The following is a 15,992-nucleotide window of genomic DNA, read 5'->3' as shown; positions in this document are numbered from 1 at the left end:
TTACAATTTTTAATATGCATATTTTTTTTTCTTGATAAAGCGCATTAGAGCTACGAGAGAGATATGGGAAGAGAGCCCACTCCTATTTATTAAAATTCGAGAACCCTCATCCACTGCTTCCTTGCCTTCAATACAAGTTTCTCAACATCAAATTTACGCCATTTCATCTTTGGAGGGTTGCAATCAGGTTTGGTTTTGCTACTCATAGTTTGTGCAATTGAGCATTTCCTAGGAGTAAGGACAAAATCAAGTTCAAACATTTATGGAGGTAAATCTTCAAGATCATTCATAAAAGGAAAAGTGCCCTTGAAATCAAATTCATTAGCCTCTATGGAAGAGTCATCCACTGGTTTATCATTGACCAAATTCGTAGCCAAAATAGGAACCAAAAGAGGCACACACTCTAGGATTGGATCAACTTGTTATGCAAAGAATTTTCCATGAGTACACCAAATGAAATTCATATTTAGAGACCCAAGTTTCATGACCCATTTCTCTATACAAATTTTTCTTGAACCCAACTTTCTTTAAGAGGTGCATGCATAGACTTTGTGTCCCAATTGATTGCATTGAAAACATCAAATGGAAGGCCTTCAAAATTATGGTATTGATTCCATGTGCCAAAAGATGGATGAATACGAAGAGAGTGAGGAAAGGGGCTTTGAAATATCCACCCAAGCACAAACTTTGAGGAACTTGTGAGGTGGAAGAGCCTCTATAAGATCCAGTTTAACAAAAATACCCACCTGATTGATAAATTTTTTGTTGATATCAGGATCCTGTAAGATAGGAGGACGACTGCAAAGTCTGATCCAAATGAGAATCTCATATATTTTGGCAGAGGAAGGATCAAAGAAAGGTGTCTAAGAAGAAACAAAGATGCTAGCATTGCAAAAAAAAACCAAGGTCCATTCTGAAGAACAAAATTGTAGTAAAAAGCACAACCAAAATGAATAAAAAAGAAGCCAAAATCCATAGGCTCAATGGCAGAAAGGGACAAACTGTTCCAATAAGATTTGACCCAATCCAAAATTTGATCAAAGGAGGGGTGCTTTCACATAACTGAACGATAAGTGAATGACTCCCCATATCAACAACCGCCACTTCAACATAAGAATCAAAAATAAAAAAATCCATTGGCTCATCAGAAAATTCTACTTCCATATCACCAATTGTGATAGAGGAAGAAATAGGATTGAAGTGGGCAAACTTGTAATCAATATAGGAGGAGACGAAGAAGATCCTTCTAGATTAGGTTTTGCATTCTTGATTTGATCCAAACAAAAGGGGTTGCAAGTATGAAAAGGATTTGACCTATTTTTACATGTTAGTGCACCTTGCGCACTCATAGTGGGTGAGACTGTCTTCGGTGGAGAGACATGGGAAACTCAACTGTTGATCTAATGCATAGCACTAGCATCTATCCCAAGGGGGCCAAACTGAAGTGACACCCCTTTGTCACCATGGAGTATCAATTGGGGTTTACTGGAGGAACGAAGGGCATACTGTTCGTGCCCAACCCTATGTGTATCGTCACAATCATAGATTTTTGTTTTGTAGCACAACTCTACCCCTTCTTTACACCATCCTCCTTGGCCTTAGTCCGTGTGCCAACACCATTTTGCTCGCTCCAAACTTGACTCAGACCACCACTTGCGTAAGAAACACTTATTCGCTCCATGCCCTCGCACATCGCATTTCCAATATTCATTTAATATAATATTATATTTTATAATATGATTATAATAAATGATATTATAATTACTTCTATTATAAACGTAATTGTTAAGATGCACAATTTTTAGTCATAACTAAATTAAGAAAAAACATCTTTAAAAACTTATGTGACATTCCTTTTTTAAATTTTTAACGAGAAAGAAAAATGAATTAAATAATTTCAATGACATCCACGAAACCCATCTCAAAAGAAAAACACTATACAAACATTTTAGTCTAAGTATAATTAGTCTTTGCCCTAACTTGATGTAATAGTGGATTCCCCAAACCTCCCTCGGGGGCGTGTGCAAAGGAAGAATACCCACGCGCTTAATTGAGCTTAAATTTTAAATAAAATTTAATTCGTATGCGAATTGATCTAGTCGAGTTCCACAGGTCGCTTTGCCTTCAACTTCTCAGCCACGGAAGTACTGCCTTTTTTCCTTTTTGGGTGTGGTTAAGTACAAATTTTGGATTTGTCTTGTGTCAATATGTAAAACGGACGAGGAGTATCTGTTTTTCTTTTATTCTCGAATGGCAGCATATATTTAAATTGGCAGGGAGTTTCGCAGGCAACGTCACCTATAAATGGCAGACGAAAACAAAAGAATTTGTTGGATGTTGTCTTGGTGCACATCAGCACGAATTTTGGTAGGCATTTTCTTCTCTATTCCCAAATTACTTCCTTCAACTTTCGTCCAAACTCAGATAGGCATTACTTTCTCCCTGGGACTACAGTAATCAATACAACTTGTTTGATATGCTTGCTGTCTTGCATTCTTATTTTTAATGTTGAAATATGAAGTATACAAACCCTTGCTATTTATGCTTGAGTTATCCTATAATGTTTGTTCTCAATTTATTGAATTTCTGATTTTTTTTTCGAGTTTTATCGTGACTGAGTTTGCTGATTTTAAACCAGCTGATTTGTTGCTAGGACTATGAATGGCAAAATGGTTCGGCAGACAACATGTTTTGTTGAAAAGCATTGATCAAGGGAGAGGAGTATTGGTATCTCTACTTGATATTTGCAAATGGAAGTTGAGGTGAGAAGAGTTGCATCGATGCAAACATGTTTTGTTGCTCTTCCTCTACATCTCATTCAGGCATTACAGACCACTTACTCGGGATATTTGCCTCCTCTGCTTCCTCTGGAGCTTCGACCTCTCGGCCGCCCGGTAACCAAGGCATCCTCTTGGTACGTTGCCTGGATTGGTGCAGCTTCACAGTCAACTGCCATTGAGGTACACACATTCCACTCGTAGATTCAGAACTTCGCTACTAGAAAGGTTAAGGAAAATCTGCGCTTTTTCACAACGGTCCCAAGTTCACCTATACTGTTTTCTCCCTTTGCAGCAAAAGTAATTTATTTAATTGTTTTGTGTCAACATTTTAAAGGATGCTACCCGAAATTCCTGGAATGGGGGCGGCAGGGAACTGAGGGATGCGAGAGGCTATTTTTTAGGGTATGACAGGGGATGGCTATTGAAAAAATAGGCAAAAACTTAATAAATATTAAAAATTCAAATATTAATATGACAGCATTGTTAATGCAATCATCATATGCATCAAAGAACCTTACCACAATATTAGAGTGAAATATTATAACCACTAATTCTTGATAAAGTTTACAGTTTTGTTTTGTTTAATGCATCAAATTTGTTCCCTGGTAAAAATCGATTGTGCATGCAATAGCAGAAATACATACAGTAGGAATACAAAATGAACTTCATAGGGAACTAAGAATTCCTAAGTTCTATCTTTGAACAAAACAGAGATCTTACATACTAGGTTCGAACTCAGTGTGGGGCTGTTCTTAGACGATTGGATGCAGATTTCAGACTGCTGTCTAAGCTTTTCCAGACTTTCCAATATGCTGTGATTCACTGAGTTTATGGGACTGCAATTCTGGCTCGAGGAAAGCATCTGAGTTGTATCCTCAAATCCCCTTCTATCTGGGCGAGTTGAAACTTATTTCTGGTTCTTCCTACTTCTGAACTGAAACTGTAATTGCAGCTGATAATGGATTGGGCGGACTGAAGTAATTGTTGTGTGAGTCGCCTAGCTCAGGCCTGGGGCTACGTCCCAGCCTGTTATATAGGGGTTTCATCCTGTAGAAAGCAGAACTTGCAGAGCTCATAAAACAACAATAGATAGATGATTGAATAATTGTAATGTCTCACCCCCGATCCAAGGTTGGATAATAAAAACAAAATAAAAAATAAATAAATAAAAGAAATAGAAACATTATAAAATAAATAGATAAGTGATAATAAAATATAATATTAGCTTATTAATGGTCAACCAATAACAAAGTAAATCATAATGAAGAGACTCTAATTAAACGATGCGATGGTGAGATACAACTTCTCACATCATGCCTTATCAAGGGGTATTTAAAGACAATCTCAAAGATCTTCCAAAGGCATCAGATACTGAGTTATTTTCTGTATTTCTATAGTGCTCTCACGAGCCAAGGGATAGCCGAATAAGAGGAGAGGGATACTCATCCCATTGCAAGGGTAAAGGATACATGGTTAAAAGAAATTATATCAGGGACAACGTCATAGTTGAATGAACATAAATCTATATTAGGAGAAGCAACAAAATAATACTATTCGGATCAGGTTTATGAGGCAAATATCCAGACACAACAGAGACAGCGATATCTAGATCTGAAATTATAACTTTGTAACATCAAGACAATCAGAATTTCCCATGAACGTAGATTCTTTTGCATACTGAATATTATATCAGACAAGGTATCATTATTATATTCCAGTTTCACGTCTATAAATATATCGAATTAGTCCTCTTTAATCTTAATATTCTATAACAATAGATCCACAAAGTGTTTAAATCAAGTCATAAGTATAATAATTTGAAGAAATCTAAAAGGGGACATTACAAGTGGTATCAGAGCATGTTCCTGCCAGCCCGAGGGAAATAATTAATGCAATTAAGCCAACGGGCTTTAAGAGCTATAGAGAGGGAAAGAAAGAAAACTACAGTAACCCAAGCCAAGTAACAAATGGAACAAGAGTTCAGAGCCTTTATGGAGCAAACTGCCTAAACCCTGCAAAACATAACAGCAACTATAGGTAATCATAGAGCAGACCCAAGAAGTGAGAGGGAAAGTACCCCTAGTCAATCAGAAAGTGAAAATAGGACCACCCAAAGAACAAATGAACCAACTTTCCTACTAAGGGAGGAACCGCCAAGGGGAGTTGAAGAAACCAATACCCCTAGTATAAGAGAACTTGCTGCAGAATATGCAAGATTAGATCTTGAAATAAAAAGGAGCATCCCTTTATCTGAATTTTGTGAAACCGAGGCAAGGAGGAACCATAGGGGAAGATAAACATAACCCAACCTAGAAATACAACACAAAGCGGGGAAGATGACAATCCCCAACTTTGATGGGTCAGGAAAGTTCACAGCACATTCATGGATTCAAAAATTGGAAACATACCTCACCCTTTGTCCAATGACAGAAAAGGATGCCATCACGTTCGCCATACAACACCTAGAAGGAGTGGCACATGATTGGTGGCATCATGGCCTAATTACTCAAGACCACAAAAGTATAAGGACCTATGATATCTTCAAGAAAAGGTTCATTGAGAGATTCAATCAAACGCATCCCTAGGAACATTTCAAAGAACTCACACGGATAAGGCAAAAAGGGGCCCTTGAAGAATACATCACTGAATTCCAAAGGTTAGCTGTTATGGTCCCCAGAATATCTGAAGAACGGCTTATTTATTCATAGAAGGCCTTTCAGACTCACTCCATGGGTTGGTAAGTGCATTTAACCCAACCACCCTCCATGAAGCAATCTTAAAAGCTACTAGGCTTAATGTCAAATCAAGGGACCAGTGTCATACAAAAAATCAACCCTCTCCCTCTCTATCTTACAATGAAAGAAAGGAGCTCATGAATAAAAGTCTATGTTTCCACTGTAAGGGAAAATGGGAATATGGACACAATTGTAATCAAGGAAAATTTAAAAGATGCCGAGCAGACCCAAAAGAAAAAGGTTTGTGCTTCAAATGCAAGAAAGAATGGAGGCCCAAACACATATGTGGAAGCCAATTATGTAATATAGAGGAAATGTTCGACGGTGATACAAAAGGAAATCCAAGTAAGAAAACAAGGCACGATTAGGGAGATCTTAAATGCATCCAAGCAAGGACAATAAACAAATGGAGCTTTGTGGAGGGGCCAATCTAGTAATTATGGCACCCTTACATCCTCAAGATCTATGAGACATGTTAAGCAAATATTTGAAGCATATTGGAGAAAGTTTACGACACATCAATGAACATACAAGAGTAGAAAGATTGGGGTTGGGCCCACTTTCTGCCTCAAAATGGAAAGATTGGGGTTAGGCCCACTTTTTGGCTCAAGAAAAAGGAAGGATCTAACAACATGTGTATTTGTTTGTATACTCTGTGACTGCATATATTCATGTGTATACTTTGAATATTTGTGTATGCTCCATGTCTGCATATATTCATGTGTATACTTCGTGTTTTCATGTGTATACTCTGCGTTTTCAAGTGTATTCTCCGTGTCTCCATGCATTCATGTGTATACTTCATGTTGTTTCATATATTCATATGTATACCTTGTATTTTATTTGGGGCTGACTCAGTTTAAGAAAATTGTCAATTGCTTGAGGACAAGCAATCTTGAGCAGGGAGGGCTGTAATGTCCCACCCCGATCCAAGGTTGGATAATAAAAATAAAATTAAAAATAAATAAATAAAAGAAATGTAAACATTATAAAATAAATAGATAAGTAATAATAAAATATAAATCTTAGTGAAGAGACTCTAATTAAAAGATGCGATGGTGAGATTCGACTTCTCACATCATGCCATATCAAGGGGTATTTAAAGACAATCTCAAAGATCTTCCAAAGGCATAATGTAGATAATTGTTTTCTAGCGACTGTTACTCAGAAGGGGACATTACAATCCTCCCTTCCCAGAATTGCTGGTCCTCCAACAATTGCAAATGGGGATGCTGTAGGATTTTCTCTCCTTCCCAAGTGGCATAATCCTTCCATTTTATCAGATATTTCTGGACCATCTTGTTTCTCAACTTCCTTTCTCTCCAATCAGCAATGCCTTTAGGAACTAATATCAATTTCCCTTCCTCATCTAATGGAGGCAACTTTGGAGATGCAACCGTGTGCTGACCCAATGCCTTTTTGAGGCATGAAACGTGAAACACATAATGTATTTTGCTGCCTTCTAGCAACTCCAGATTATATGCAACCTCTCCAACTCTCCTCAGTATCCTGTAAGCTCTTCAATGTGGATTGCCTATATGGTTGTAGATGCAAGAAAACTAAATCTCCAACTTTGAAAGACCTCTCAACATGATGTTTGTCTCCATACATCTTTTGCTGGTTTTGTGCATGTTGAAGATTGTCTTTCAGCCCCTTGGGAATATCCTGGTAACTTTGCACTATCTCCTTAGCTTGTGGAACCTTGCTATCACCAAATGCTAAGTCCATGAATAATAATGCATCATACCCATAGAGTGCTTTGAAAGGAGACATGCCAATGGACATGTGATGGGTGGCATTGTAGAAATAATAACCTAGATAAAGCCATCTTACGCAAGCACGCTGCTGCCATGAGACATAGTTTCGCAGGTAGCCTTCGATCCACTTATTCACTATTTTTGTCTGCTCATTCGTTTGAGGATGGTAGCTCGTGCTTGGTGTCAATTTTGTTCCCACCAATCTGAACAACTCTTGCCAAAACACGCTCAAAAATTTGCTATCTCTGTCACTCAATTGTTTTGGGTAACCCGTGCAATCTGAAGACCTCTCTGAAGAACAACTTTGCAATTTGCTGCGTTGAGAAGTCTATAGGTACAACAAAGAAGTGTGCATATTTTGTGAGTCTATCAATGACTACAAATTCCTGAACACGGGCAAGTCCTGTGATAAAATCCATAGATAGCCCTTCCAATTTCAGCTTAGGTATCAGAAGTGGCTTTAGAAGGCTTGTAGGGAATGTGTGTTCTGACTTGTTTTGTTGGCAAGTCGGGCACTCTCTAACATGCTGTAGAACATCATCCTTCAATCCCTTCCAGGTAAACCTCTCATGAATTTGGTGATGGGTTTTAAAGAAACCTGGGTGTCCTACTAGAGGTGCATCATGTAGCACCCTCAAAATCCTGGTCTTCAACCTAGAATCTGGTACAAGATAAATCCTGTTCTTGTATTAAATAATACCATCCATCACTGAATACATGTCATCTTGTACCTTGCCATCAATCAAATCAGCAACAAATGAATTCTTTGCATATTCTGACGACAATTGAGATTTCCAGTTGTCTGAAATCTTAGTGAGAGAGTAGAGTGCGGGTCTTCTGGATAAGGCATCGACAACAAATTTTTTCTTGCCCTTTACATACTCAACATCGAAGTTGTAAGCCTCAATTTTTCTTACCCACTTCTGTTGTCCCTTGTTCAGGTCCTTCTGTCCCAAAAAGTACTTGAGACTGTTGTCATCTGTTTGGACCACAAATTTGGTTCCCACTAGGTACTGCCTGAACTTAGCTAGTCCATGCATGATCGCTAGTATCTTTATATCATATGTAGAATATAATCTCTCAATTTTCTGCTCTCATACGCAATCGGGTGTTGATTCTACATCAGTACAACGCCTATCCCTTGACTTGATGCATTGCACTCCAGGACAAACGATTGTGTGAAGTCTGGCAATGCTAACACTAGACACAAGCTCATATCCTCCTTGAGCTTATCAAAAGTTACATGCACTTCCTTAGACCACAAAAATGTACCCTTCTTAGTCAAATCTGTCAATGGGGGCATTAGTTGTGAAAATCCTCGCACAAACCTCCTGTAATAGCAGCAGAGACCCAAGAAGCGTCATAATTCTGAAATGTTCCTCGGTGGCAGCTAGTCTAGGATTGCTTTTATCTTTTCCTGATGCACTTTCACACCATCAACACCAATGACATGTCCCAGATATAATATCTCCGTTATCCCAAACTTGCACTTGGAAGCTTTCACATATAGTGATTGAGCCTTCATGATACTCAACACCTCATCCAAATGCTGCATGTGTTCTTCCTAAGTCCGACTGAAAATTAAGATATCATCAAAGAAAACCAAAACAAACTTCCTCAATTGATCATGAAACTGTTGGTTGAAAATTTTGTACACTTGGAGAAATATACAAAATTGTGGTTTCAACCACAGTGTGTGAGTAAAACTAAAACTAAAATAGGATGCAACAACAATCTTTCTTCTTTTTTCAAGAAAGCCAATATCCTTTTCTCTTCACAGAAAAGTGATAGCAATTTAACATAAAACAGTAGTAACAACTTTCTTAGATGAAATGAGAGAAAGGAAATGAAGTTTCCTGAAAGTTCAAAGACTTCTGTCACTTCCTTCGGGACGGAACAACAATATCAAGCTCAAAGTCTTGACTGTGTGAAGTCCTATCTACCCTTTTCTACTCTAATGATATCAAGAAACAAATTATGACAGCACAAAGTCTGAAATAACTTATTTCTTTTTACACATGACAACAAGAACTAGTGTGAGCTCAAAGTTTCACAGCTATTTCTTATTATAAAATCTACTTCTAATCTCTCTCAAGAACGAGTGTAAGCACAAAGTCTTAAAACTTTTCTCAATAAAACTTCTATTTTAACTAAATTAATCTCCAATACTTGCAGTACAAAGTCTGCAAATCAAATTTGATTAAACCCTTTAAGAAACACTTGCAAGAAAGGTAATGTTGAACATAAACTCAAGAATATAGCACAAAGTCTCAATACTTGAGTAATCTTCTTTTATTCCTTTCAATTCTTCAATTTATACATAAAGCTCAAAGTCTTCTTTGTTGTTGCAAATTTGGTAGAGTTTTTTGCTTGCTTTCCAAAAGATCAAGATTACAATAGACCCCCTCAAGTTTTTATAGGAGAGGAGTCTTGAGAAAAAGGTTTGAGGATCCTAACTAACTGGAGAAATTCTCTCAACCACCAAGACTTATTCAATAACTAACTATGACTTATTCAAAGTTACAAGTCCTATTCTAAATTGATTTGCTACTCGTCTACTTGTAATTACAAAAGTGCAAGTAACGGCTTGACTTGCAATTTACAAAATGTTTTTACAAGTAAATTTGTCAAAAGAAAAACTAAAACTAAGAGATTAAAATTTTGAAAAATTCAACTAAGTGTTAAAAAAAAACACTTAAGTTGCAGCATGTGAAGACATGAATCCTTCGAACTTTTGGACAATTGTTCGTAGCTCAGTAGGATTTGGCTCGTGGGTGTTCTTGGCAACAATCATGGTCTTCACAATGGTATCATGGCATTGAAGAAGCATAGAGTTGTTCTTCTCGAAAATGGATTGGATTTCATGCAAGAAGATTTGATGTTTCATCAAAACTTGAACTAAGGCAGCTGAAAATTGCTCACTCCTCCACTCATTATGAATCTTCATCTGTAGATCTGCAAGAACTTCTTCTTCTGGTATCAACTCCCCATTCTGACCCATGATATTGCAAGAGGCCTTCTCACAGTAAGAAACACTTTGGAATACTTCAACTCGCAATCTCATTGCGTCATCAATCTCTTCATTGAGGGATTTGAGAACGAGGGCTTTGTTCTCTGGAAGTTCTTCAAATTCCAGATACATGACCCTGGAAGGAATAATGGCATGCTCCTGAAGAACACTCAATTGTTGTCGAGGCATCTTGCGCCAAACCGTCAAGCTACCTTCAACCTTTTCCAAGTTCTGTTTGAAAGTCTTAGAGGTATGATTCAATTTTTCTTCAATGGTCTCCAACTTAAGCATCATTTGGAATATGTCTTTTAGCACTTGCGCACACAAATCATGAAGTTGATCCACCCAAGAGTCCAACGCTTGTACTTTCTGAGCAGCTCTTTTAACTCGCTGAATTGATTCTTGTCAACCGGAAGAACTTGAAGGATTACTCCCTTCACTAGCAGGTTTTATGATTTTATGAACAGCTGCAACAAGTTGCCTATTCTCCTCTTCTAGCTTGTCTTTCTTCGCTAGAAGTTCATCATACTGCTGTACTAGTGAAGCTACAGATTGCTAGGCATCATGTTTGACCACTTCGTGCATTTGTTTATCCAATTATATCCTTGTAACCCTGTAATCAACAACTTGCATTTCCTCACGTGGCTTATCTGCAAGAGGCTCAACAATTTCAACCACCTTCATCTTGTTGCTGTCAACTGTTACCCTTGAGATTGTCTTGGCTCTCTTAGCAACGTTGGGCCTAGATTGCTTAAGATGCTAATAATCAAAGACATCAGGAGAAATTTCTTGCTTCTTCCTCTTGGGAGTGAAAGAACTAAGCCATGGAGGTAAAATGACTAGTTCTCCTCCAGTAGCTATTGAAGGTAAAGGAGAAGCAGTTTCTGTTTGAACAACTGTGGTCACCCTGGGAGAAGTATCTGTTTGGACGGCAACCATGGTTTGCTCAGTAACCAAAGGGCATGAAGATTGTCTCATAAACTCTTCAAAGTCGGAAGTAGATGTATCAATCTCTGACAAATGAATGCATGTAGGAGTATCCTCGAAGATTTCTAGCAAACTCTCTTGTTGATGATCAAGAGGTGGCTCAACTGCTGAAATGGGAACGCCATTCTGAGGAGACTCATCCACTACTGTATCAGGAGGAGATAGAGGTAGGTCCATGGAAACTGAGGAGGGAATCTCATGAGGTGACTCCGAAGCCAGTGACTTAGGAGCATCATCTGATTCTTGTCCTTCCTCCGGATCATCAGGATCAATCACATGAATGTGAATTTGGGACTTTTCTTTCGCACGAATCGTCGTCTCCTTAGGAGGAAGCACTATTGCCCGACTAACCTGCAATTTGATCCTAGTGCCTGAAGATGATGCACCTTCCTTGTTGTTGATTTGAATCTCAGACTTACGTCCAAGAGGCTCGGTAGAATCATCTTCTTTTCCAACTTTAATCTTGATGAGTCTAATGCCATTACCTTTGAGCCAAGTGTTGGTGTTAGCTAGGATAGGCTGAAATCTTTCAAGAATGGAAGTGCATTCTTTATGTGACCATTGGATTAAAGGAAGTTGGGCTTTATCAACCCTTCGTGAGACATATCTGGATCAAAAACATTCCCATCATCAATTATCCCTTGCGGAATATCCACTAGGTTCAATTCAATAATCTGCTCAAGGGTGAGCCTGCAGTAGTCCATCTTGAGAACCTCCTTTTCTGTACGGAGATCCACCCAGATATCCTCAATGCGATGCACATATATGAAGGACTTTTTGATCTTTTCCTTCATACCTCAGTAGTGAAAATCTGCCCTTGACTTAAACCTTTTGAGTTTAATCTCCTGCATCTCGATCTCCATAGCATTGGCTTTGGTGGATGTGATAAGGGAGTATTGGCCAATCTTCAATGGGTTGGTTGTAGAAATCCCCATCCCAACCTAATATTTGACAGATTGATGTGCATGAACAGCCATGATCTGTCTTCCCAACTCCATAAGAATAATCTTATCAGTTGAGTATTTAGGAAACATGTATGGCTGCCCACTATAGCATTCGACTCTTATATAAGTGCAAGTCAAGAATTGAAGTAACAAGCAACCATACTAATTCACTCTTTCCCATGCTTCATCTGACACCCTTCTATTCTTTAGAGTCTTGTCAAACTGGCACATGAAGCAACCAAAGAATGCATTTTGAACCCTCCTGAAATGTAATCTACTGGGTCTCAAGGGCAGCTGATCATAGTATTCCCACACAGGTATAAGCGAGCGATCACCCTTGGTAGAAAGACCAGGGAAATGTCTAAGTGATGCTGCCAAATACACTAAGTATGAGTTCATGTAGAATGTCATGGTAGTAGGGACTGCTGCAAGTTGTTCACACAAAGCGTCATTGATAATCTCTCCCCATGATATATGATGGGACTGCCTTATGAACATGATAAATTGATACATCGAGGGCTCAAGACCCAACATCCTGCTGAGGAGAGTAATGATGTCTCCAATTTCCTACTTGAAGTCACAATGGTACAACTTAGCCCACCTTGTGAAAGCGGCTCGTGGCTCATGAATCCATCTGTTAATGTGGTGTTTGCAGTCCTTTTCCCTCTTGACATAGTACTCAGCTGCACTATCCTTTGAAATCTCCATATACACAGGTGCTGATGGTAATCTGAAGACTTTCTTAATAGTATCCCCATCAAGGCGGATTATTGCCTCACCATCATCATTTCTAATGGTTCTCATCTCCTTGTTGAAGTGGTGAGCGCAAGCAAGAACAAATTTAGGTTCTAGGGCAGCCACTGGAAAATAAGATGCATGATGAATGTGGTTGTCTAACAACCGCTGCATATTACTATCATGCGGATCTTCCACCCTTTTAATGAATTCTGACATGGCAACATGCCCTATCTCCGTATGCCCTATCTCCGTATCCTTGATATGATCCAAAGGAGAGGAATCTTGTGAAGGAGAAACTTCATTCTGGTACTTGTCATATTTATAATTCATCTTCTTTGAAATGGAAGATAATGGTAAATTTGACATTGAAGAACAACCTGGTATGCTGCAATGAAGACTTAAAAGTGTTAAAGCAACATCAAGATCAGTTGCAACTACATTTTTTCTTCTTCAAATGGGAAGAACTCCAACCCTTGCACTTCACAACTTTGTGAGAGAAAGATGGGAAATAAATGGGAATGTTTGAAACTTGACTTTGACCAATTTCGGATCTTGGGGAACGTTTTACAAGTATACAAGTGGGGAAGGACAAACATGCAATCGGAATTTTGAAACCTGAATGCAAGTATACTTGTAAAACAAAAAATGGAGAAATGAGTGAAAAATGAGATTTTGACATGTGGGAAATGGCGTGAATGGAATGTATGGATAAAGGCAACGAGTATGAACAAAAATGGAAGGATTTTGGGAAGGTCACTTTCAAGAAAATGGGAAGAACTTTTCAACATGTAATCCGGTTTTAAAAACCCAATTTTGAAAGAATAGGTATTTTCCAACTTAGGCATTTGGAATTTCACCAAAAAATGGTTAAGATTTTCCAGCCAAAGGGGTAGATCAATTATTTTCATCTTACTTGCAATTAGGATTTAAAATCCCGAATGCAAGTAAAGAGGGAAAATGGGGAAGATCAATGCAATTTACAAATTGCTTTGCAAAAGGGGAAAATCTCTCTCACAAAATCGTTTTAGGCAAGAACTATAAATATATACAACAAGAAGAGAAAATAAACAATGCAAGAAAATGAAAGAAAAACCAAAAGAAAAAATCCAGAAACCCTTGCCACGTTTTTTCCAAACTCGGATTTGAAGCATGAACAGCAGAAACGTGTTATAAAATGCAAGTAGAAGGGGCCAAATCTTCAAGGAAATACCACGTAAGAGGAGAACAATGCCAAACGCCCAACCATGGAGTGAAATTGTGGCACACGAAAAACGGTTTTGAAGAGGTAAAACGCATAAAATGAAGTATGAAACAGTTACCAAATCAAATGCAACGTGTTCCCAAACTCACAAAATCCGCCTTGCTACCATATCGCCTCCTTGATCCATGAATTTCTCCACAAAAATCAGGAAGAATTTGTGGCAAAATCGGTTTAGGAGAGGAAGAATACTTGGTCGGGTTCTTGGCAAGGAATGACAAGTTTGAATTTTGCCAATAACATGAACATTGGGTTTCTTTCTTCATATTACAAGTTTAAAAATGACTTTATCTCCATTCTAGAGCAAATCGGGTTTTAGAAACTCATTTACAAGTTTAAAATGTTCACTTTTCATGCACAAGGCAAAATCGGCTTTTTGAGAGAGATTTACAAGTCATAATAACTTGTAAGGGGAAAATAAACAAGTTTTAATAACTTAACTTTTTTGAAAAGAACTTGTAATGGGGAAATAAAATTTCCTTTACAAGTGACTTGAAAATAAAACATGTAATAAGTGAATAAAATCCCTATTACAAGTAAAAACACTTAAATAAGAACTTTATAAAAGAATTACAAGTGACTTTAAAATTTATAATTTAAAATTAACTTGTAACTTATCCAAAAAGTTCCTATTATGACTTTAAAAAGCCAAAAAGCATCAAGGGGGAAATAAAAAGTAAGTTACAAGTTCTCATTTCATAAAGTGCACTTGTAATTAACTTAAAATTTCCCTGAAGAGGCTAAAACAAAGGTAAACATTAAAACTTGCAACTTAAGGAAAATTTCCCACCTGCAGTCAGGGAGAAAAAACCCGAAATTGAAGGGAAAACATAGCAAATGAAACCAGAATGCGATGAAATTTGAAACGTGGTTTGCAGATGGACTGAGGATTAGTTCAGTCCAAGGGTGAGGCGAAATTATGCCTTGGGAAGCGTGCCATAGAGTAAAATTTTCATTTTTTGACAATTTTTTTATGTAGTGGTCTATCATTTTTGAAAACAAAAATGAGGACAACAGAAACACATGATTCATACAAGACTGAAATGTTGCCGGCGCATTTGTGAGTCCAAATGGCATAACTAGGAACTCAAAATGCCCATAATGGCAATAGAAAGTGGTCTTATGAATGTCCTCCTCTTGTACCCGTATCTGTTTTTTTCTAGAGCGCAAAGCGATTTTGGAAAAGTACACAGCCCTATGTAACTCATTGATCAACTCATCAATCTTGGGTATAGAATATCTGTTTTTTATAGTCCTTTTATTCAACGCTCTGTAGTCTATGCACATGCGCATAGTCCCATCCTTCTTCTTCACCAGAACCACCGATGAGGCAAATAGGCTCAAACTAGGTTGTATATGTTTGATGCGAGAAGCTCCTTGATTGTCTTTTCAATCTCCTCCTTGAAGTGTCGTGGATGACAATAGGGCGTGGTAATTACCGACTTGGTGCCCTCCTCCAACTCAATCACATGCTCGAACCCCTAATCAGATGGACGTCTCAGAGGTATATCACCAAAGACTATGCTGTGCTTATCTAGCACTGTCTGGACATCCACATGGTATTATGGTTTACTGTGGGAAGTAGGCTTAGTAGACATAGAACATTGGATATTCACATGGTATGTTTGTGCTTATCATATGCTGATCAGGTGGATGTCTCAGAGGTATATCACCAAAGACTATGCTGTGCCTATCTAGCATTGTCTAGATATCCACATGGTATTCTGGTTTACTGCTAGAAGTAGGCTTCGTAGACACAAAACACTAGGCTGCCCAATCCACA

General features: G+C 38.1%; 1 protein-coding gene across 2 annotated transcripts in view; it reads left to right on the top strand.

Annotated features, from left to right (window-relative positions):
- The first annotated feature begins 2,007 nt into the window (after positions 1-2,007).
- The window catches only part of LOC131063642 (peroxisomal ATPase PEX1), a 191,048-nt gene continuing 177,063 nt past the window's right edge, over positions 2,008-15,992 (top strand). The window contains exons 1-2 of one of the 2 annotated variants that reach the window (XM_057997538.2): positions 2,008-2,367; positions 2,654-2,960. In XM_057997538.2, the coding sequence (XP_057853521.2) occupies positions 2,751-2,960 (210 nt within the window). In that variant the 5' untranslated portion in view covers positions 2,008-2,367; positions 2,654-2,750. Of the gene's footprint in view, positions 2,368-2,638; positions 2,961-15,992 lie in introns of both variants that reach the window. The other variant, XM_057997537.2, reaches the window with a different exon arrangement.

The sequence above is a fragment of the Cryptomeria japonica genome, chromosome 4 (genome assembly GCF_030272615.1).
Source record: "Cryptomeria japonica chromosome 4, Sugi_1.0, whole genome shotgun sequence".
Classification (NCBI taxonomy): Eukaryota; Viridiplantae; Streptophyta; class Pinopsida; order Cupressales; family Cupressaceae; genus Cryptomeria; species Cryptomeria japonica.
Note: the sequence above shows the minus strand (reverse complement) of the source record. Positions and strands in the feature narration are given on the sequence as shown.